At 42.2% G+C, this 25,390-nt stretch overlaps 1 protein-coding gene across 3 annotated transcripts in view; it reads right to left on the minus strand.

Annotated features, from left to right (window-relative positions):
• Positions 1-25,390, minus strand: part of PPM1H (protein phosphatase, Mg2+/Mn2+ dependent 1H) — a 145,512-nt gene that overhangs the window by 42,542 nt on the left and 77,580 nt on the right. For all 3 annotated transcript variants that reach the window (XM_075745470.1, XM_075745479.1, XM_075745486.1), the window contains exons 3-4: positions 22,400-22,744; positions 15,832-15,944 (exon numbers count right to left, since the gene is read on the minus strand). In XM_075745470.1, coding sequence (XP_075601585.1) covers positions 15,832-15,944; positions 22,400-22,744 — 458 coding nt within the window. The remainder of the gene's footprint in view (positions 1-15,831; positions 15,945-22,399; positions 22,745-25,390) is intronic.

Below are 25,390 nucleotides of genomic sequence, written 5' to 3' on the forward strand. Positions count from 1 at the left end.
CAGCTCTGTAAGTATAGTAACGCTTGGCGCTTTCGAAGAGCTGGATGAACTATGTATCATCCCAAAGATTTTAATGCCTGTTTTGGAGCTGTTTCTCAACCATCAGCAGATTAATTCAGTGTTTGGATAGTAGCAGAGTACCAGCTCTCCTCTTGAATTTGCACAGAACTTGGTGTAGATAAAACAAACAACTGTCGCTTGGATTCCAGTTTCTTTATGTTTTAAATGGTCTCCTTTCTGTAATCTTTTCATCCTGTTGATGTGATATTTACATGCTAGCTTACTTCTCTTGATAATTTGATGAATTTGCTGGCATTGCTTCTATGCCAGGTGTTCTGATGGCACTGCAAGGGAACCAACACATATGGTAGGCACAAGAAGACTGAAAACTTAACCTCTAAATTCAAAAAACACAGGCATCTTGAAAAAACCTGCCTGGGTACAAACCAGCTTTGTAAAATTAGTGTCACTGGATAAGCTTTTACAAACCTTCTGGGTATGATACTGGACTAAAATTGTCTCCAAATGATCATCTGCTATCGCTAGTATGCAAAAGGAAGGAGCATTATCAAAGAGGAAAGGAACCGTTCACATTTGAGATTCATGTGACAAAGGACAGGTACAGGATGGCGCTACAACGGGAGAGGTGGGAAAAGGCTTTAGTGATGAGGGGAAAACAGCTTTGACAAACAACAAATTTACTGCTCCTGGACTTCCAGTACTCCCTTGCAAACAATCCTGTGTAGAAATTAGAGATGGCAAGAGTACAACCTATATACTGAAGAGTCCCGCTGGCCCTCCACTGCTATAATTAAAAAAAATATTGTGTGCTTGAAACAAGACAGACAGGGTGGTTGTAACTCATTAATTTCTTAAGAGAAGTTTGTGCAGAATTTTTGATGGAATTTTTTTCCCCTTTATGGGATCTGAATACGTTACAGGCTTACAAAAATGCCAGTCCAATTAAAAATAATAAAGATTTGCTGAAAAATTTTCTTTCGGGTTTCTGAGACAGTCATTTAAAAACTGAATTAAGAATTTCACCACCACTTTTCTGCAACACCTTTGCTTTTATTTCTGCAATTCCCAAGGTATTTGGCTTTGAACCAGACTCATTTACTCAAAGACAGTGGACAGCTTTTATAAGCTTTTCATATGTAATTTGACTCATTTGAGTAGGCCTCCGTTTAAGGGGACTGTGGGTTTAGTACTGAGTAAGTACTCTGGCAACAGTCTAGACCAGACTGATCAAAGGAGCTGATCAGACACTACCCAAATTTTACACACTAACTTTAAGAGAGTCATAAGAGATCTACTGATCCTATGCTTGTCTGAAAGAGCTAGTATAAAAACCCACACATTGATATAACTGCTAGGATGTCAGGCTAATTTTTTAATTATCCTTTGCTTCCCCTTTAATCACCATTTCACAGGAAATCTATATTTTAAAGACCACTCAGACCAGTCTCAGGTTCACCTTTTTCTTTGTGCACACTGACATATTTCCTATATCCGTTGATAGCTATCATTCTCACTTCTACGGGTAGAATTGGGCCCTGAGGGACTCACATCATATAAAAAGCAATTCAGAGGCGAGTGGGTCAACCTTTCATGGCTCAACTTATTTTCACTAGAAATTGCAGCCACCTGGGATGAAAGCACAACCCAGCACAAAAAATATATCTTGGGGGGTGTGGGGGGTGTGTGGAATTAAAGCAATGTTGTTGATACCTGATAAAACAGAGCCCCAGTTTTATGTTTTTCATTAATGTTTTCAGCTGTTGGACTTTACTCAACTTGAAAGTTACAGCTGCTCAGAAGAGTCAAATGATTTGATCCGAGGAATTAGACGGCTCTAGATATGAGTAACGGGAGGGACAGACACAGATGTACATACACAGGTCACTGGTCTAAATTCAGCTCCGGTGGGCTCATTATCCTCTTACCAGGCTCTTTACCTTTCCACACCAGCTGCTTAGCAGTTTCATCACAGCAAAGGGTATTTCTGACAGCCTAAGTGACAAAACCGGACACATTCGTCGGCTGTCTCACCAGAGAGGCTGGGTGCAAAAGCCTGGCCTGGGAGCCACCCTGCTCGGTGGGATTTTCCCGTGATTGAAGAGATGCCGGATCAGGCCCTAATTGGGTTTGGAGACTGAACTGCCCTTTCCGTGACCTCGCAGTGACAGACCTGCCAAGCACCGACCGAAGGCTTTTCCCACTGAGCAACCTCCAGAGCCCTGAACTCAATAGCCCAAAGTCAATAACTGCTCACGGGGAGGGAGCCCGGCTGCCGCGGCAGCCGCAAACAGCCCAGCAACTGCTTTTAGAGACCTGCTCTATATGGTCCTGCAGGACAATTAATTCTGACTTTACGCTTCCTAATGGAATAACAAGCAACATCACGTTACACGAGCATTACTGCTTCTACCATGCATGAAAGATGCATGTATGCAATGAAATAGTGCTCTGAAAGCATTTAGCTCCCCATGCATTGTGGAAATATGAATGTATTATTTTATACCAGAATACAGCTGTCCTATTAAACTGTCAGAAATAGCTACATAGGAAGCAAGAACTCAAAGAGATGCATCAGAGAACATCTGATTCTGCCATGTTTAATAGTGACATTTTAATTTCAGCCACACTGGTGAAACACATTATAGCAGAGCCACAAGGCAAGCCTGCCAAAGGCAGCCACGTGATTCTTGTTGCAGGGAACAAGTACGTCAACACTAACCCAAATATTCTATGATGACAAGGTTGCTTCAGACCCATACCAATCATTAGTTTATATCACCAGTGAAGTAGTAATTAAAACAAAAGGGTTTTTGGCAGCCCCCTTGGTGCATGCCCCTCCAAGCTCTATGGCTCTGATGCCCTCTCTATGCAGCATCATCCACAGTGAGCAAAGAAACGGGAGAAACTGTTCTCAAGTCTTGAGGCCATGCAGGCCATTAAGTCACTTATTTTGATCCCTTCTAAAAACAAACTATAGATTTCCCTGAGTCCTCTCTCCTCTTTTGAACCCAGCTACCTAACACCCCACCCACGCAAACTACTGGATTGTACTTGCCCTCGTGTTTCACTCTGCACAGCAAAGAAAGTATGTTCACTAATTGGGAGCTGGTAAATATTCACAGAAAATAGGAATACATTTGAGGAAAAAAGTCCCCAAAACACAGCTGAAATAGCCTAAAATGGAAGAAACAAGAATCTGATTTTGTATCTCTCTTCTGGCGACTTCACTGAGTTTTTCTGGTCCAGAGGAGCTGTGCCCTGAACAACTAAATGTGGAGTAAGAGACGTACCAGCACCTCGGTGTGTAAGGCGGGACTGGCAGTCACAGCAAACCCTGCAGCAGGCTACGTCCACTCAGTCACATGCAAACGAAAAGAAACACCAGGAGCTTAAAAGGCTGCATGTAAATCTACAGAAAATACTACATTTATCTTTTGGATTGACATAACTGCATAGTCCATGATGATCAGATAAATTCATGCAGAACCTTAAGTATATGGTTATTTTCTATATTCAGATTCAATACTTCAGAACTGTATTTGGTGCTTTAGTATACGTCCCCTTCTAAAGTATGTGGTGAATGAAGCAATAAAAGGGTAAAAATCTGCCACTGTGTTGTACTCCTGCTGTCGTACTGAGGATGTAGCAACAACACTGGCTTAAGGAAAATATCAATATATCAATTGCTTTTGCATTTTTAATACAGATAAAACAGCCACCTCTCCTTGAATCAAGCAGGGTTTGTTTTTCTTCTTTTTTCTTTTGTGGAGAACACCATCAGCTGAGAACTGCACAGCATCCTTTCTGAGTTTCTTATGAGAAACAAACAGAGGGAAACTCATACATTTTAGAGGAAGCTATTGTTGGTTACTCTCATTTAATCATACAGAGAAAGAAACACTTTAGTGAACAAGGTCAAAAGTGTAATTTCACTGCTGTCATAGGTCTATTGGGATTCTGGTTTTCAAAACAAAGAGGCATCTCCTACTGTTAGGAGTATTCAGGGAACACCCTGATTCCATTACACACTTTTTCAGCCAAAAATGATTTGAAACACAACATTAAACTGCACATTTCTACAACAGAGGATAAAAATCTGGTAAAGGTGACAAAGAGAGACCGTTCGGAAAACCCTTTTTGACAGCATGTATCAATTCCAAGCCACAGGGAGGATGTATCCATTTTGTCAAAAGGTGTTAAGCATTGTGGATTTGGTAGAGATGAAGCAGAAGTGTCTGGCCTGTCTGGAGAGGTATTAAAAATGTGTCAATGGAAAAGAAAGAGGGATTAAACTGACAGAAAGAATAAGGCAGGGTTTTATTACAGTCAAAGGGGATCCAAGCAGTAAATTTTAATTAGGTGTGTCACAAAATAGCTGAGAATAAAAAAAAGTAAATCCTAGAACTATGGAATCAGTCTAGATGGGTACTTGTTTACTATGGTAACTATGCATATATTTAAAGAAGTCAAGGAAGAGCAATGCTTATGTCTGGTGAGCTTCAAACCAGTTTTGTTTATTTACCTTTTCTTAATTGCTAAGAAGTGAAAGAAGAAGTGATTATAAAAAGATTAAAAAAAATGTTTCTCCTCTCTAAATGAAGTACTGGAACTTACAGCCATTATAATTACTGACAACTTTTAACACATTCAGCCCTGGCACCTTAGTTCTACTTATTACAAACTGAATTACTCTCCCTTAGTCCCACGTAGACTCATTTCTCAATGTTTCTTTAGAAACCAGATGAACAAACACCTCACTGCACTGGCAATAATCATGGAACTATAGTGCAAAGCCTTTAAATGATTTCCTTAATTTTATGAATTAAGGCAGGCTGGGGATAATGAAACAAACCATTATATAATGTTTCGCTGGCAATAAAACAGGTCCCAGCGATGACATATCCATCACCATAAAACTCAGATGTGAAAGCAGCAAACTTGAGCAATGTCAATGGAAAAAACCCCTGGCTGCCTCCCACCCGTAATACCAGAGAGATGTTTCAAAAATGCCCCCACACCTACATAGCATTGCTACCAACACGAAAACAAGCAACAAACTGGGGAGGGGGTAAAGCCAATGAAAACCGCCTCTGTCTTCCTTTTCCATCTACTGCCACTCAACAGTCCTGCCACCCAGGGTTTTTTTTTTTTTTCATATTTTTCAGCGCAAACATCAGGCTGTCCACAGAAGCATTGTGACAGAATAGAAACACTGAATCATATTTCTTTCAGCCGAACAAAGCCAACATTAAGAGGGAATGCACTCTCCCTGCCCGTGGCTCTTCCTGTGACAACGCAGCCTCATTGTGTATGCCGTGGTTAAAGCGGCTGCTCAGACACATTCGTTTGTTCATCACTTGGGGGAACTTCAGCTCCCTCAAGCCAATAAAAGGTGCGAGAACTCGCCTTGGTGAAGTATTGCACAAAGGTTGGGTTAAAGTGATTTCCTACAGGAGTGTGCTTCGGCATTTCCTGCAGGAACAATGAAGAACCCTCCCAAAGTTCCGCCAAGGGCTTTAGCAGACTCTCAGCCACCCTGGCTTCTCCGAGGGCTGACGTCTCAGCAGCACAACTGCGCGTACAGCCCTGCTCTGGCAGGACTTTGACACTGGGTGTTCTCAGGTATTTCATTCAAGGGCCTTTTTCAATGTCATCGCACCAGCACGGAGCTAAGCATGCTACACTGCTCTTGTGGCAATGTCAGAACCTCCTCCTGCCTTTGAAAAGAACCAGGGAAAGAAACTATGAAATCCAGTCCCTGCAAGAAACCCTGAAAGTTGTCTTTCAGAGGCACCTACCAGCATGAAAGTTATTCCTGTGCACACACGTGTAGAGTTTTATGTTGTTTCCAGTCACCCGACTCATTCGTATTTACGTTTCTAATGCTTATTCAGTGATTCCTGTGGAGAAGGCCTGTGGGCAAAATGAGGCTGCTGGTATACTCTAAAGCCACTATTCTGCTGGTCTGTTTTTACTAAATGAATTGTATTATTTTTAATAAAGGATCACAAATGGGCAAGTAGAAGCTGTTTCTCAAAGCAAAATAATATTCATAGATTTCCATGGAAGGGCTTATTTCTCATCTACACTAACACCTGAGCCAGTCAGCATCTTCTTTACTGCCACCAAAAATAATAAAAATCTTAATTTTTAGAACTGATCTCACATTCCATCCCATGTATTCAACTAACAACTTAGTAAGCTGCAGATAAAGGGATTTTCTACTCCTGGCAGCCTCCCTCTGCCCTATATATTGCACCCAACGGTGAGCCATCACACCGTAACTAAATTACTTCAGTTGTTTCTGCATCACTACTCACTCTACAGTTTTAAATTAAATATAATACCGAGCTTGCAGGTTGTCCACAGAGGAGACAGCTTGGAGAAGATGCATTGCCCAGTTATTTTTGACCCCAGGAGCTGCATGCTTCTAGTTCCCAGTGCCTCTTTGTCAGGCTGCAGCTGTATTCCCATAGGACTCTCCTGTGAATTCCCTGCTCTAGTTTGGATCCTCAAGTGTATTGCTTATCTGATGCGATCTAAGTATGGAGTTATTACTAGCAGTTGGCCTATTATAAGCAGTTTGCTTTATTAACAGTGTTTCATTTTAGGGCTAATTAAACATTTTTTTTTGTACTCCCACCCCATCACTAATGGGATGGCACTGGCTATCTGTGTGCAATTTTTTTTTGTTTGTTTGTTTAATCAGGAAATTAACTTTTGCTATTGAACCAGTGGTGACTTTATACATTTATCTATACACTTCTAGTATTGTCTACTCTGGTTCCAGTAGCACTAAACCAAAAGCCAATGAATGCTCTGTAATTAATTGTGTGTGCTTTCCTGCTGGTTTACATCTGAACCCACTGATCTTTCAGAGAGGATTTCAGCTGGCAGCTAGGAAGCTATTACAAGCCAGTTTATAGTAAGTTTATAGCGACACTGCTAGCACACGAAAACTGCCCACCATCGGTTCCAGCATCTTTAGGTTGGAGATTTGCTGCCCTCATGGGATTAATTTTGCCCGTGATGATTTCAGTGTATCCTTCATTTGAACACAGCTAAGTCCAGGGTTGCAACGATGATACACCACCACATTTCTGTATCACAGCTGAACAACACGCCACCAATTACTCAGGCCGTGCCAAGGAAATGAACAAAGAAGTGCAGTCACGTCTCTGTGGCCAGGTCTGAGCCTCAGGACTGGTATCTGTGGAATCAAAGTATTTTTCCCTGCTGTCGAGGATATCACATTCATCTCCAGGACGAGTTACTATGGCAACTAAACCTGGGCTTAGTGGATGAAGGCATCGCTGTGCAAGTCAGTGTTTATTTTGCCAGTAATATGGCTGGGATATGGCTGACCACGTAAGATGGAAGCAGCACGGATTTTTTTCCCCCCCTACTCTTCAGTGTCTTACCATTGAGGAAGTCAGAATGACTTTTAGGACCTAAAGCAACACATCTACTTTGATCTCAGCTTTTCTACTTAATTCAGCGGCAGTTGCAGGATATTGGAACAATCTGGACTGAGGGGCAAAAGCAGACTGAAAGCCGCACTCTCTGCACACTCTGCATCAGTGAATTTTTATCCAAGCCCTGCTTCATTCACCCATGCAGAAGTGACATGGGAAGCCCTCACTAAAAGCCCCAGGAGCAGGGCTCGAGCTGCATTGCATAGCTGCTGCTAAAATGGAACGGCCTGGGCTGCCTGGCAAGCTCACTGAATTCAGGGGATGAGAAAAGCTTTCCAACACAGTAAGGACTGCAGCAGACTTGAAACACTCATCCAGCAAGGCTGGGGTACTCCCCCTGACCCTCCTCCCATAGTACGGATTGAAGCCAGAGGTCTAAGATGCCCAGCCTGCTTGGCGTGCCTTGGCCCTGGCCTTTGTAACACTGGAATGAAAAACCTGCGGGTCTCTCTGTGGTCAGCTAGTAAGGCACAGATTAAAAAGATGGTTTTGAGCTTAATGCATTGCACTGGGAGATCTGGATTCTGGTATATTCACTTATACCACAAGCTGTCTCTATTAGAGGTCACAGGCTCTTCATGCATCAGTAAAGTACCGATAAAAGAGTGACTAAAATTACATCTTGGCATCCTTTGCCCATCTTGCCTCAGACACTACGAGTTCTACAGGTTACACATGCAACATACATGCAAAGATGTTACTACAGCAGGAATTATTCCTTGATCAGTGCTTACATTCACCAATAAAAACAGACAGCAAGGGTATTTTTACTTGCAGTGGCAGCAACCAACACTTTTTTTTTTGTCTGGCTTGATTAGTTTGTTTGGGTTTTGTTGGTTTGGGTTTCTTCTTTCTTTCTTTCCCCTTTTTTAAAGGCTGAAAACCTACGAGAAAGTTAATAGAATTCATCACTCCTGGAAACTAACACCAATGAAGCTTGCCAGTTTACTGAGATTACTTGAATAGCCAAAATTCCTCTCCTTTCTCATAATCTGGAACATGAGGACTTCATAGGTAGATGATGTCTATGTGGTTAGGACCAAAGACTGAATGTACCCCTCATCGAAAATGTTTACAATGGCTTTGAAACCTGCTAGGTCACCATAGACATTGCTAAGGCATACACTCTCCCAGGAAAAACAAGAATTTGGAGAAGAGACAGGACATTTGTTTTGTCTTCAAAAGCCTATGCACATTTACTGCCAAATTAATAATTTCTGCCACGTCAGTGCTGGATATGACGTGCTAGTACCCTGGAACTTATCATCCACTGGATCGCTAGAAAATGCTCTTCCTCATCACAGAACGGCAGGGGTTGGAAGGGACCTCTGGAGATCATCTAGTCCAACCTCCCTGCTAGAGTAGGATCACCCAGAGCAGGTCACACAGGATCATGTCCAGGCGGGTTTTGAATATCTCCAGAGCATGAGACTCTACAACCTCTCTGGGCAGCCTGTTCCAGTGCTTGGTCACCCTCAGAGTATAGAAGTTTTTCCTCATATTGAGATAGAACTTCCTGTGTTCCAGTTTGTGCACGTTGCCCCTTGTCCTGTTGCTGAGCACCACTGAAAAGAGTCTGGCCCCATCCTCTTGACACCCACCCTTTAGACACTTATAAGCGTTGATGAGATCCCCTCTTAGTCTCGTCTTCTCCAGACTAAACAGATCCAGCTCTCTCAGTCTTTCCTGATACGAGAGATGCTCCAGTCCCCTAATCATCCTCGTAGACCTCCACTGGACTCTCTCCAGTAGTTCCTTGTCTTTCTTGAACTGGGGAGCCCAGAACTGGACAGAGAACTCCAGATGTGGCCTCACCAGGGCAGAATAGAGGGGGAGGAGAACCTCCCTCGACCTGCTGGTCACTGCACTTTGCGTGTAATGATTTATTTCTGATCCAACACTTCTTCTCCACATCTCAGCTAAAGTGTTTCCTGAAGTGCCTCCAAACGCTTTACCCAGCACGAAATCCTGCAATATCTGAGGTGGCTGCTATTCCTATGAATCCTGTGCTTTTGCTTCTCCCTGGAATGAGGCCAGAAGGGTAGCAGAAGTGCTTTTTGCAGGCCTGCAAGTCAGGCTTCCACGGAATAGAAGCTGGGGAACAGAGAAATGGGACTTGGCCATATCTCCTGAATGTGACTAAGATGTCACGCTCCTTTCCAACATTTTCGGTTAGGCAGGATCAGACTTCTCCACCTACCAAACTGCAGTCAGTGAAGGAGAATGTGTGGGAGAGACTCGCTTCATCTTGAATTCAGCCCCTTCTCACTACACAGGCTCCTGAGCAGACCAGGCTTAGGTTATCTGTTGTCCTGAAATGATCAAGCATTTATTATTTTCAAGTAATTCCCTCAAAGAATTAATAAGAATCTGAAAAGGGGAGGTGCACACAGCTTGCCCAAAATACAGTCCTTAATTGTTGCTCTTGCCTCTTGGGAGGCATCTTTTGAGGATTTGGAGAAATTAGAACTTCAGAGGACGAAGAGGAGCCCTGGGACTGGGTGGTCCCAGGGTGAAAAGGCCCTGTGTGTGGTTCAGAGATTTGCAGCTCTTTTTGTGCCGTTTTTAGGAGGAGACAGGAAAAAGAACGCTTTTCCAAATATTGCAGACTGGAGAAGCTGTGTTAACTGAGTTAGCTGTGTAACTGAGTTAGTCTTTCCTCTAGAGATCTCCAAGTACTAAGTCTGAAGCACAGTTATTGTGGTTTATGCAGACACAGATGTAAGGAGACAGAGGGCTTAGGCAGACCACTCAAGGAAAACAGGAAAAATATATACTATTTAGATTAGAAGATGCGTAGTTCAGAAAATTAGAAAATTTTTAAGGTTCTTTTAAAAATACTGTAAACCAAAGATTAAAACAAACTACCTCTACAATAGCAATATACTAGAACACTTTTTGGTTTCCATCCTCACACAGTGTTAGAGCTTCTGGCAAAAATCACCATGCTGGACTGCCTTGAGGAAGAGGTCAGACACCATGAACCACAAAAATGGGTTAGAATCATCAGTTCTGACTTCTCAGAAATTCTATTTAAGCTACAGTGCCAGTCAGAAGATATATGGCTGTTTCCAAGCCTCTCTCATTTACTTCATAAAAGCAAATTAATCCCCCAAATTTGACTTCCTATGATGAGAACTATGCATGAGGGAAGGAGCTGACAAACACCATGACACAGAAGAAGAGGAAGTATAAATGTAGTGAGATTCAACACAAGCAGCAAATCTGGAAAGAATTGAAACAGTAAACAAAGTACAACTCAATTTTCAATTCACTATTTTATTACGCTGGGAGAAGTCAGTGTTATAAAAACACCCTCCCACATCAGGGCACCTGAAGCACCAAGTTATTTAACCCGCACTCAGATGGAAGCACCAAAAAAACATTCACTCAACGAGCTCCTATCATTTAACAATACCAAATGCCTTAGCATTAATTCTACACTTGGAAAAAGGACGAGAAAAATCTATTCTGGCCATGAGGATATATGTTCAAGCAGAGGGTGAATATGCCCTGAGAACACAAGCACAGGGAAGCAAAAAGATGGTAATAAAGCTGGTGAAGTGTCCTGGTTTCAGCTGGGATAGAGTTAATATTTTTCCTAGTAGCTGGTACAGTGCTGTGTTTTGGATTTAGGATGAGAATAATGTTGATAACACACTGATGCTCAGTTGTTGCCAAGAAGTGCTTACAATTAAGTCAAGGACTTTTCAGCTTCCCAGGCCCTGCCAGCGAGGAGGCAGGAGCCTTCCGCAGGAGGGGCACAAGAAGCTGAGAGGGGGCACAGCCAGGACAGCTGACCCAAACTGGCCAAAGGGAAATTCTATACCATATGATGTCATGCTCAGCATATAACTGAGGGGAGTTGGCTGGGAAGAGCCACAGCTCAGGAACTAGCTGAACATTGATCAGCAGTTGGTAAGCAATTGTGCAGTGCATCACTTGTATATTCTTTTATCATTATTGTTATTATTATTCTCTTCCTTTTCTGTCCTATTAAACTGTTTTTATCTCAACCCATGAGTTTTGGGGTTTTTTTCGATTCTGTCCCCCATCCCACTGTAGGGGGGAGTGAGTGAATGGCTATGGGGTTGTTTTAGCTGCCGGCCAGGTTAAATCACAACATGAAGCAAAGCAAAAAATCCAGTCACCCTGCAAGTCTGTGAAGCCTCTGAAACATCAGGCTCTTTACTTTGATCCCATCTTCTGTCAATAAATCAAAAAAATACAAGAACCCATTTGCAGATTTAGTGAGTGTTTCAGGGCCTATGGAAAAGTCAAATCAACTTGTGGTGTTCTGCTTTTTGTATTATGATAAAAGCACAGCTACCCTCCGTGGCTCCAAGCACAGCACAAAATGGCAGTGCCTGCAGTCTCCAAGCAGCTCCTTAGCCAGACAACATGAAAGCCAGAACAACACTCACACCAAAGACAGTTAATACAATCATACTGCATTACAGTCACTGCAGTGATTGTAGTGATATTGGGCAAACGTTATGTCGCATAACACTATACAATAATTGGGCAGTAATCAGTAGAAACATTAAGTCCCTGTTTTACTACTGCTTCATCACTAGCTATAAAACAACATCCTAATAAAGAGCATAAAACTAAAAAGAACTGAGATTAACAAGGTGTGTTATGGCAGTTTAGAAGTAAAAATCATCTTAGCAATATAAAATTGAACAACACTTTAAAAGAATGAGCAGAGAAGATTTACTATGTTTTATTTAAAAAAAAAAAAAAAAGCAGCTATTCCGAGAGCCTGGCCTAGTTGCCATAGTGTATATGTCAAACTGGTAAGCAAAGCACAGTGCTTTGCTCACCAGAAAAGCACTATATATCGGATAGCTAACTATAGCACTATCAGTCCCTAATTAGATAACCTTGCATGGACAATGCTAACCATTTAGAGGAAGAAAGAGAGAGAGAGAAACATTAGAAAAAGCTTTGGCCAATATTCAGACATTAATTTTGACTGTACAAGTAAGTATATTTATGGCAGAGTCCAAGAATGATCAGACAAGCCATTAGAGAATGAAAGCGGCTCCCTCCAAGTTGTTTTTATCAGGCTCTGAATACATCACCTCATTTTTAGTAGGGTTCTGGTATCATGTGCAGTTAACGTATAATTATTACAGAACTGTGATTGCATCGTTAGCAGAAGTTTAATTATATCATTGACATTAGTGATGCCATAACATCAAGCTCAATAATAGTTCATAACAAAACCTACAATTAGCACAATTTTTCCTCCCTTTTACACCAACCAAAAGTGTTCAGCTTGGAGAAGCCTAATAGTCCATACAGAAGTGAGCTAGGGCTGAACCTGAAAGGATTGCTGGCTGGTAATTTAGTAATATGGTAATTAAAGTCTTTTCATGATGTAATTACATATCAACTACAAAAGGACAGCTGCTATACAATACTGCCAGGGTACGTGGCATGAAATGATTAGATTTGAGAAGCTTTGGTGGTTAAACTGAATACCACAGACATAAGTCTGAGGTATAGCTGGCACTGCGTAACATTATTATTCAAGTCTCACACTTGGCGTTTCCTTAGTCTCATTGTGATAGTAACAGTTTGTTGTACATACCTTGGGCCTGTGACAGCAGAAGCTGTTCAAAACCCACCTTTAAAACCTTCTGCTGTTTTGAAGTTGCCTGGAATTAAAAGACTTAACCTTCTGGGCAGAGGCAGTACAAATGAGGTTTGAATGAACTCAAAATGTTTATTTCCCACCCCTGCAGCACGAAACCTTCTCTCACAGACTTCTGTCTGTGGGAAGTGTAGCTTGATTTATCTGTAGGCTTTTTCCAGTGGGGGACTGGAGAGGGGAGAAGGAGAATGAGGACAGAGAAGAGGCACAAATGAGTAGGTAAACTCAAAGAAACTAAAGCTCTGCTGAAGAACTGAAGGTTTCAGCATCTAGTTCCAACAGCAACAAGCAGAAGTCCCCTGTTTGGGTGAAAAAACAAACCCCACCTTTCTTCTCAAGAGCAGACAAACATGTTTTTTTAAAGTAGTTTCCTTATTGTATTTCTCACAGCCCTCATTTGTATCTGTACAAACTGCAAAGTTGACCACACAAGGCATGAGACAGCAAAAAGGAACATATTTTTCCAACTAAGATGAATAAAACTTCTTGGCTACGTGACTGGGCTCTTAAAAAATACAGGAATGCACTGTGCACCCTGGCAGTAGGCGGACAACCTCAGAGCTGCTTTTCTAGTCCTAAAGTGTCGTTTTAGTGATGTGGAGCAGCTTAGATGTTTTGCAATAGCTGTTTTTTCCCCTGAAACATGGGAAGTGGGGATTTGGCAGGAGAGAGATCTAGATTGAATGATCTTCTAGGCTTTAAAGCTTTTAGTTTCTTGAGCTAGGAAAATCTAGAAGTGGGCTTATTTGAAAGTGAAAGATTTGGGGGAATCCAGAGAATTCTGCTCAGTGTGAGGAAGGTTTCTGTGACATTCATTTGGAAAGTGCAAAACCAAAATATTTTGGATCTGGAGGGAGGCTGTTACCAACAAGATGGAGGTATGAGTAGAAAAATTTGAGTTCTGGTTCAAGTAAGACCCAGCATTGCCGATGGCTTCCCTTCTAATTCCTGCTCTTCCTCTTTTTCCGAAGTAATGTTTTGGATGGGCTTAATGAACATTCAAAGCCTCTTGAAGACTTAATGTCTTTAATTTTCGTGGACACCGGTGCCAATTCAAGCTCACTGTAAACAAGAGTTTCTCCCCATTGGGTGTCAGAGGCTGCAACGGAGCTGAGGCTGCTCTTGGGGAGCAGAGGAGGAATCCTGGGGGAACTGGAAGCTGCCAGTCCCAGTCACTTAAGAACAAAGATCTCAAGTACTCAGAAGTAGTGCCTGCATGGCCAGTTTTACACAGCATGCTTTTAAGAGGCAATAAAGCAATTTAGCCAACTCGATGGAAGAGACTCAACAGTACTTCAAGTGCAATAGCACAAGGAAACATGATTATTTCTGATTTAATGGCAAGAGAGGCAGAATGCAGTGCAGTTAGTGGTTCTGATGACTGGATAGGTGGTCTGCTCAAACATGTTTGCAGCTACCCTCTGTGAGGGCTCACTTGACATTTGATGCGAAAAGGAGATTCAAATATGTCACTTGTCAAGAGGTGACAGCAAATTCAGCATCTTAAGAACAATCACCAACATTAGAAGAATAGGAACTTTATGCACAAAAGATTTATCTGACTTCCTATACAGTTTAAAGCAGCAAGAGACAACAAAAACGTTATGTTTAAACTACAAAACTCTTTGTCCTTGAGTGCTGTCTCTGTAAATACATGAGTGTACACACTACAAACATGAACTGTGTGTGCACAAACCTCAAACACAAACGCATAACCATAGCAGTCTTCACCTAAAGACAACATGACTCAGTACCTTTGCAGCCTTTAATTACTCAGCTGTTAACTAACAGAACACAACAGCAGTCCGTAACATGTGGAGAACTATTCTCCCTGGCCTGTTTATGCAGAGTACTGCTGAAAGAAACATGTGAAGGTCTGAAGTCTCACAAGAACAGCCTTATTATCTCTCTCTGATGGTCATATGGGCAAGAGAGTGAGAGAGGAGGAAAGAACGCAAGTGAGAGAGGAGGAAAGAATGCAAGTGAGAGATTTCCAGTACACTCCTAGCTTTAGCTAAATCAGAAGACAAAGATTCTCATCAGGAGTCTTCAGGCATCCAACCTCAAAATATAACAAAGTAACAACTTCTGAACAACGACATTCAGTTCTGAAAAATGGACAAGTACATGAGCCAGAATAGGACAAAGTAAAAATCGTCACCTGTGGTAGTCTGTCTCCCTCCTCTCCCCTCCTGTTGAAAGAGTAGCAGCTAATTGCTTTCAGATGACTACCTTCAATTATATCAAAATCTGAGAGCCAGGTGGCCTTCCAAGACTAAAGTTGGCGACAGGGACCACAGGACTTCCTACTGAATCAGTCCAGCTCTACCAGCTGTTCCAGACACAGTCACCTTGTCAGTGTTCAACACACAATTCTACACACTCAACATCTCTTCTGTTTCAATGGCTCTTTAGCCTCTTTCCACTTCCCTGCAACCACCAAGTCATTCAGAAACTGCTACAGGGCCAGAAGTGTCATCAACCTCCCTGACTGCAACCACCACTTGACAGGATACTGGAAGCCTATCATTGCTATTTCCATGAGAACCATGAAGCATCCACCCAAGAAACAGAATCCACTTGTAATACCGTTTGCAACTAAGGAATTTGATAATACCAGACCTGGGGAGCTTGGGGTGAAGGAAAAGTTGGGGAGACACCACACTTACTCACCTGCTATCGCCAGCGTTTGCCACGTAAAGCTTCCCCAATAAATACACCACCACAAGGGCTGTGCAGCCACCAGAAATATTATACACGGTTCTCTCTCGTTCTATTTGCAAATCCTATGGGAAAAAAGAACAAGGTTTATAAAGACAGCATTGCAATTAATGTTTTAGAAAATGAAGATTACACTAAAAAAAAAAAAAAAAAGAGTCTTTCTTAAACTGCATGTCCCCCTGGCTTTCTTTACTGTTGCAGCTATGGCCACATGGTCAGGGAGAAGAACGGAAAGTTGAGGAGTACCTAGTACTTATGATACAAAGATGTTCGGGAAGAATCAGGACAGGAGACTGTAAAACATCAGGCACCAAGGAACAATTGGCAACTCTGAGGGATGCAAGGGAATTTGCTATGGAAAAAAGCACAATGAAGGCAAAGATTAATGTAGCTTAACAACAGGTATCTGGTGGTATAATTGGAGAGTGCTTTACATAGACAGCCAATAATTAATGAGACCTAGCTACGACATGAATAACTACCTGCTCCCCAAAAGGGACGCTATGGTTGTTTAGCATATACCTTTATAAGCAACAGCAAGACCTCGTTTCAGAAACACAGGGAATGTGTGGATGCTAAACTTGTTAAGGGCGGGGAGAGAGGTCAGTAGAACAGTATTTACTGAAAAATACTGGCCATCACAGACTTCCCAGGATGAACCACAGTATTTGACCCTGTGTCTAATCTCATTGCTTTTATGAGGTCCTGAAAAGACTTATTTTTTTATGCATGAGCACAGGCCCAAATTTAAGGAGGTACGTACCCCTCAAATAGTTCTTCCTGCGTTTAGTTTCCAACTGACTCTGAGTGTAAGAAATATTATATATAAAAAAGCCCTCCTACTTAATAGAAATGGAGAACACAAGTTGTATCTGTCACCAACAATCAATCAAGCCCAAGAATGAAAACTTAACTATATACATATATATGTATGTGTATATATATGTGTGTGTGTGTATAAAATGTCCTAGGAAAGCTTGGAGAACATAAAGGACACAAGTAAATGAGCTATTTTCCAGTACTCCATACATTTTAGCAAAACTTGAAGTATATGCCAATGAATTAATTCTGCTGTCTCTTAGTTTAGTTTGGGGTAATAACACAACATGTTACAAATTACCCTCCTCTCCTGTGTCCAGAATCAAATCCAATTTCAAACTGGTCTTTCCTTCTAATACTGGATTCAAACAGGAAGCATAATAATAATAGCATTGCTATTGCAAGTACTGGTAGATCTTTTCAGCTAAACCCTGCCTACTTGTATGTGTTTTTTATTATGAATAAATTTGTTTGCCTCTCTGTGTGTGCACACAGAGCTATAGCCTTGGGGTATGGGATTTAGAACTTTATTTTAGAGCTAAATTTATCTGAGGAAAAGCACCACAACAAATGCAAGCCATGACAGCTGCAATTTGATTGGGAATCTGCAGAGTTGGAGGTGGCCAGGGACCACGCTTTGTTTCCTACAAATTTCAGGAGAGGGAGGTGACCTGGGGCAGCAGGAGGGATGTTCAGCAGCATTCAGCTGCTATCCTGAGCAGGCTGGGCAAAGGTGTCTGTCATATATAATGCGACTCCTCGCTGGCCAGTGTTCATAGGACCCAATCCCATTTATGCCATGAATACAGCTCTGAGGCGAGCGGTGCGGCGGGGACAGCAAGAAACCACAGCGTTGCCCAGCAAGGCCATCCTCTGCTGCACCCGGGAACTGCACTGCTGCCGGAGAGTGGGGTTTTACTGCTGGCTCATAGCCCATGCTCTCATTGACTTGTAGCTTTCCTTTTTCTTTCCTTTCGTTTCTTTCCTTTCTTTTTTTTTTTAATTTTATTTTTCGGAGGGAGTGAGGACCAGGAGGAAACCACCTCCAAGCTAAAAATCAAGTTTCACAGAACCTTTGGTCACAGCCATGTGCCTGTTATAAATGCCACTTTATCTAATCTTGCCATAGAGAAGCTGATTTTCCTCCCAATGGTTTCTATATATTTTTAAATTAAGCTGAAAAGAACAGTTCAAAGGAAGCAGACATTTCTAACCATCAAAATAATTTAAACTTACAAATACTGGAGTGGATTTTCCAGACACTGCCAGGAATTTTAAAAAACCTTCATCTCCACAGTTCAGAGTATCCTCTGAGACCCTCAAACAATGTACAATTCCTCACCTGGTTTCAGCTCTGTCATACGTACACTTTGCAAGTGCTGGAATGCCTACATTAAAATTTATTTCTTTCAATAAGCAGAATTCAGTAGCATCTATTATAGGAGAGAAGTGGGATAATCCTTAGGGCCTCATTTTCAGAATTTCCTTGACTTAAACTAGATCTGTGTACTGGATTTTTTCGAATCATTGCTGTTCATGGGCTCTTCCATCTAGTTGTTGTTCAGAACTTGAATTTATTACCATGACTTGCCAGAGTATATTCAGTGCCATGTTTAATTTGATATAACATACTTTGTTTGATAGTTCCTTTTTGGAGGGTAGGAAAGAAGGAGGAGGCTTTCCTACAGCTCAACAAGATTTGAGAGGAAAAAAAATAAACTAAAATAAAGCCCACCACTGCCACTAATTCATTCTGATGTAGAGACACCAGCTTTTAATGAAATAATACTTTCTAACAGTGCTACTGGGAAAGTAATGCAGCACAAACAGGGGCAGAAACCCCAAAATACCTCTGAAGTCTTTATGGGTATAAAGGGGCTCATTCTAGACAAAGTCTGAGTGTATACAAAGCTTTCCCCATTTTCCACCTGGAGAAAGATTTAAGAGCAAACTCCCCCCCACCCCTTTTTTTTCCTCCTCTTTTCTGTAGCATGCAGCTCCTGCGCACACAGCAATCTGCATGCAGGGGAAGAGCTGAGCAATGCTGGGCAGAATCAAACGACGCGCCTTCCAGCCCAAAGGGCAGAGTGTGCCACTCAGACCCAGACAGAATAAAAAAAAAAATGAAGAAGAAAAAAGAAAAAAAGGATTTCTACATCCTCTGTTCAAAAGGCTATCGTTTCCCGTCCCCACCGTACTGACCGCTTAGGTCTCCTCAGCGCCTGCCTCGCCAAGGCTCAGACCTGGGCTTCGCACAGCAAAAGCAGCAGTTAATCACGCTAATTAACAATCTCTTCCGAAAAAGGAGGAAGATGACGCCACGAAGCCATCACCACCTTCTCTGTCGGAGGCTCCCGCATCCTCGACGGCGGCTTGCTCGTGCCACCTCGTGGAGACCCTGCGGAGGGGCTCGGCCACCTCACCCAGCCGCGGGGCGCGGCGTGGGGCCGGCGGATTTCGGGGTGCTGCGCTCCCCCTGCCCAGCTTTTCCTTCCGCCTGTCTCGACCCACGCGTGTTGGGCACGCGAAACGCGGCGGGACACGGGCCGCCAGCCGCCTCCCGCAACGCAGGCCACGGTGCACGGCCGAGGCAGGGCGCGGGGAGCGAGTGTGCAAGCGGCACAAACAGTGAACGGCAGCTGCACCCGATGCTGTTTTAGAAACTTAGAACCTCGGAAACAGAAGTAGGTACATTCATCTAATTGCAGTATCACCGTTACTACAAAGTTATCGTACTGCAACAACAACTAAAATAACTATTTTTCATCTATAGCCATCCTCTGAGCAGGGGCCTTTCCATCTTGCTATGACAGAAGGCAGCTTTACTCCTACACACAGGTATCTGCTTAAAAAGAATAATCATGTTTCAGAAGGCATAAAGTCAAAATTAAGTCCTTAATCTGCTTTACCTCTGTCAAAAAGGCATCAACATGCCAGTACCACTGCTTTAACCTTTCTTATTCTACTGGCTATTGAATCAGAGGCATCTTCTCAAAAGGAAAACCCTACAATGTATTTTACTCTCTCAAGATTGTTCAAATTAAAGTAGCACCAGTTTTGCAAAAGCACCTGTCTAGATTTCTTCTGAGTGAAAAAAATCTCAATAAAGTAGAAAATCATGACACAACATATACAAACTTATAACCTTCCAATAAATCACACAGACTAGTTCTGTGGCATTTCCCCTCATCTAAAATTAAACATAGTTCAGTGTGCAATAGGTGCTCTCTCCCCTTAATCTTTCTTTAAAATACATACTACATCACACACATGTATACAAGGTTAAATACTGGGAAGGGATTATAGTTTGATGCTTCTAACCAGTACAGAAGAGCACTTGGAAACATCCCTCCTGTCTCCTAGAACTGAATCTATAAATGCACATCCTAAAATTCAAGAGATGAAAATTAGAGGATTTGATTTAAGATACCTTCAGAACTTGAGCATATTTATTTCCATTTAACTGGAATAACTCTGAGCACTGACAATTACTGGCATTGAGCACTTTTTATTTTTTAAATGGGACAGTCAGTTATCTGAGAACACAACACAGAAACTTGCTAATCCCAGTTCCAACACAGTCAGAGCATACCATCTAGAAGTACTTCAAAAAGGGCACAGCTTAATTGTTAAATTTCTAAGTCATGCAATGACTTGATCTGTGTCATCTTTCCACAGTGCTTTACTGCACGTAGCTGTTAGACAAGCACTGCCCAGAAGAAATCACACACAATAAAGGAAAAATAATTTTTAAAAGCCTTTTGAAAAGGATGAATTACATTTTATTTGAGACGAAGCAAAAGCAGGAAGAGGTTAACTAGAATTCTAAAGGCAGCTGGGGGAAAACAGTAACGGTATGCAAAATGCTCCCAGGAAAAGGGGACAAAACCATCATTAGATAAACCAGTCAGGCTGGACCGTTCAAAAAACAAACCAAAAAAGGTATCTGTATCTTCTCAGCATTTTCATGAGGTTCAAAAGGCTCCTTTGCAGCAATGGGTGTTTCAGGAAACATCACCAAGAAGTCTGCCTACGTGTCCAGGAAACATGAGCTTTCACCAAGTGCCAGGTAAAACAATACTCTGCTGGCACAAACCCTCGTGCATTATGCACATCTCAACTACATTGACCTAACGCAACAACATCCATGTTGTTCCTGTACAAAATACGGCTGAATAAACAATATGTGCTGTGGAAGAGGCCCAAAATCGTCACCCAAAGACTACGAGGAGTAGAAGCTAGCAGGAAGTTAGAGGTCTGAAGAAGATCAATCATTGCAAGCGTAGACAAACTAAGGAGTGTTGATCTTATGAACCGCTCCCTTACACAGATAAAAGAAAATACTCTTTTGCCTAAAACAATTATAAGCACAAGACTCCAAGAGTTTTAAGTAGATATAATTATCTATTGATTTTCTTAATCTGACCATTTTTATAAGACTTCCTTTTAATGTAAAGCTTAATGCTGAAATTATACTGCATTGTGGTAGACACAGAGTCATTTATATAGCAAGGACAGACAATGAACTTTAGCCCTGTGAAGAAAGGACAAACCAGCATGATAATTGCTATTCAGAAGTCAAAGTGAAGCACTGCTTTGTTATAACAACAACGGTAGTCTCTAATTAGATGCATGTACTAAACAAAATTCACATGTATCAGGAAAAACAATGATTGAATACTTCTTTTCAGACAACAAATAAAACCTCTGGGAAACACTCATTAGTTCAAAAACCTTCTGCTGAAATAAGAGGCTTCTCTAAAAACAACTATAAAAAAATTTTAAAAGATGAAAAAAAGAACAGGATCAGATCTCCCAAGACCTGATCCTCATGTACTCACTGCCAGGCCAAGCCTCTTCTTTGCCTGACAAGAATTATTTTTAATAACGTGGAGAAGTGAAGGGGGAAGTGCAGAGCAGCTACATCAATTACAAAAGAGAAAAAACAGCCTTCCATAGGGAAATTCATGGATATTCTGTTTCCATAGGGTCATGATTTCCTCCCAGTTGTTCATGCTGTACACAAGTCAGGTGGGTGATAGGAATGTACTTCCTGGCCCACTCACCCACACCCAACCCACCTCAGTCAAGAGCTGCACACTCTCTCTGCAGTCAGTGCTGTGCTTTATGAGCCAGCCCAACACTAACGTTGGGGTCACTGGATCAGGGATGCTGCCCCTCGTCCATGTGCCCGATGTGACTTTTTATGACACGTTTATGTAGCTGTAGGCAACACGAACAACGGTCTGTGGTGCAAGGAATGCTGACAGCCTTTGCTGCTGCACCGGTAGAGCAACGAGGCTTTCTAAATTGCATGCCCATATATACAGCCTTATGGTAACAGCCAATGCTGAAATCTGATACTGTGAGGCAATACTAAGTTTTATCTTAAAAAAAGGAGGAAAACAAAACCAACAACAACAAAAACAACAAAAAGGAAAAGGAGCACGAAGCTTCTAAGAGTCAAGTAATCCACAAACGTGGTTGTGGTGCTGCCTGGGAGTTAAGATGCAGTTGCCTGTACCAGGTAAGCTGTTGGGGCTCTCAAAATAATTCTGTCCACACTCAGATGGGGTTTAAGTAGGGGAAAAAACAAAAAAGTGAAAAGAAAAAAAAAAAATCCCCAAATGTTCATCTTCTCCAGGCCACGTGACTCATTAATGTATGCAACAAGGACTTCAGAGTCCCGAGATATACATACCATTTCCTTGAACGCACTTTCTATGGCTCCCATAACCAGGCACTCATGTGGGATCTTCTTCTCGGTGAAGAATCGTGTTGGAGGGGTGCTGGGTGAGCCTGGGGCCCCCACACCACCACGCAAGGAGGCCGCCCGTGTCAGCGTCCTGCTGTTGGTGGCTGGGTTGTCGGGCTCCTCTCCCAGGCAGGTGGGGGGGAGGACGGCTGTGTTCCTCAGGATGTCCACGATCTCCTGCAGCTGCTCCAGGATATGGTGCTGCAGCAGTTTGGAAGCAACCACAGCTGCCCCTGACCCAGCATGTCCATCAAACAGGGACCAGTAGTACAGGTTGATGCCATCTGTGTCCTGGAAAAGCAGGAGAGGAAGAAAGGGAAGGAAAAGAGATGGTCAGTGTTACACAGCCATGAGTGAGGTGATGGAGCTGCCGGCGGCACAGGAGCAGCAGGTAAAACACAGGAAACTTTCACACAGGTAACCTTCTTTCTGAAATGAAGAAATACCCACTGTATTAATACAGCTCTGGCAGGAAGGAGATGCTTATTTTTGCCACACACCCTCACCATTTTTTTCTTTTTTCATTAACCCCCCAGAAAAAAAAAAAAGGAAGAGAAAAAAGAGAAAAAAGAGAAAAAAGAGAAAAAAGAGAAAAAAGAGAAAAAAGAGAAAAAAGAGAAAAAAGAGAAAAAAGAGAAAAAAGGGGCAAAAAAAGGGGCAAAAAAAGGGGCAAAAAAAGGGGCAAAAAAAGGGGCAAAAAAAGGGGCAAAAAAAGGGGCAAAAAAAGGGGCAAAAAAAGGGGCAAAAAAAGGGGCAAAAAAAGGGGCAAAAAAAGGGGCAAAAAACCAAAAAGAGCAAAAAAAAAAAGCAAAAAAAAAAGCGGCTGAACTTGCAATCTTTTTTTACCTTACAGCCCTGATGCACTGATCAATCGTGGCTACCACCATGAGAATAAGTTAATTTCCTAGTGACTGTGTAGATCAGAAGAAAAGCATTCCAAAATCACGTCATTATTAAATGATGGACCTACCACCATGGAGACCAAAATTCTACACAAAACAGCACCTGACACTTTTTTGATAGACCTTTTTTTTCACTAGGCATGAGATGAAGGACCTCAGTTTGACATCTAGTAAAAAGACGTGATCCTCACTTCCATGACTGGTAGATAAGGCCGATCCATGCTGGCAGATGGGACAGCTCAGGCTTTCCCTGCTTGTGCCAACCCGGGAACCTGCAGAGATCCTCAAGGATGGCAAACACAAGTGGGAGCAGCTGCACTCCACCCGTGCTAGCCTACATGTTCACTACCTCGTTCTTCCCAGTCCTCTGAAAAGTTTCCTGTACAGTACTGGACTTACATACCCCCTGATCGGAAGAGCTAAGCAAGTGTTTTGGTATAGCTCTCGGCATAGTAGTATACTTTTAGATCTTATATTTTAGCTCAACTCCTAGCATGCTGGTCAGCACAACCGCTCTCACAAAGGCAGAGTGTCCGGAAAAGGTGGATTTTGTAGACCTCATAATTAAAATTAAGGTTATGTGGTAATGATATATATTTTTTCAGCAGCTATTAATCAATTATGTGATTCTCAAATATTTCTCCCTTTCTGCTCCACACAGTCTCCTCTGACAGATGTACGTCAGCTCCACTATTGCTCTGATTTGAGAGGAAACCATGTTTTTGTGATGGGGTTATCTATCTCTCACTCAGATAGAGCCCATTAACCGAGGGCTGGAGGCAGACTAAGTTTGGGGCAGCACAAGCTCCGATCTGCCTGAAAAGTACCAAGAAACCATACCCTAGATGATAACCTCAACTTTTTTTTGGAGGGGAGAAATTCATCTAGAAATCCTCAGGGAAACTTTTAAGGCATAACAATACCTGTCTTTGCATGATAGCATATTTGGCAGCAGCATGTGGAAAGAGTCTTTCCAGTTTTTGCTTTCCCCTCTGTTTCTTCTTAATCCTGCATCTTCTCCCAGCTATGCTGAAACAGCTGGTTGTGGGGCTGCCTCGCAAGTCAGATGTGGGTGGACTAATACAGATTTAGAAAGAAATCATTCTGCAAGGGATAGGAACCAGGCAATACTGTTGCAAAACACCTCAGACTAAGAAAGCATAATCTCACTGCAGTCAAAAAAACTTAAAAGTTATATCTGCATGTCACATTGACTATGGTCTAATTTAGGATGACAGACATGATTTATTTCAGTAAGCTGAACATTCCTCCCTCACGCAACAGATCAGCATACAGTCTAGGCACCACCTGCATCCCATCACCTCATGCCCAAAGCACTGCTTACTTCACATTTATGGACACGGCTGTGAACTGCAGCTCCATTTACTTTCTGCTGTTTCAGCTGCTCCACAAAGGTGCCAACCACCGGCTATAGGGCAGGGCAGACAGACTGGAGTAAGAGCACTATGAATTGTCATTTGCAGATCCAAAAGACATCATTCATCATTGCCCCAAGCTACAAAATCCAAAAGTTAATGCAAAATGTCTCTTTTAGCAATATGTATATAGACCGTCACTACAAGTTCATGCTGTTCAAAGGGCAGTTCATTGCTGAACGACCATTACTACTTACAACTTACTCTGTTGAAATGCACATTTAAAAGCCTTGATTATAAAAATTACATAAAAGTCTATTTTTGTAGCTTATAGCATAGCTGCTGTAGTAAAGTTCAAACATATTCTTAAGCAGTGCATTAACAGTATAGTGATCCACAGAGCACTGAGTTCCTCCAAGTGAAGGAATTCAGCAGGCTATTGTGCACTCTTCATTTCATTACTGAAACGCTGAGAAAAGGAAGTATTGTCCCTACAGTACTCATGCCCTGGTTTGTGGCTGGGATAGAGTTAATTTTTGCAAGAAGCTGGGAGGGGACACAGCCAGGACAGCTGACCCAAACTAGCTGAAGGGATATTCCATACCATGACATCATGCTCAGTATATAAGGTGGGAGCTGCCAGGGAGGCAGGGTCACAG

Source organism: Balearica regulorum, chromosome 1 (genome assembly GCF_011004875.1).
Source record: "Balearica regulorum gibbericeps isolate bBalReg1 chromosome 1, bBalReg1.pri, whole genome shotgun sequence".
Classification (NCBI taxonomy): domain Eukaryota; kingdom Metazoa; phylum Chordata; class Aves; order Gruiformes; family Gruidae; genus Balearica; species Balearica regulorum.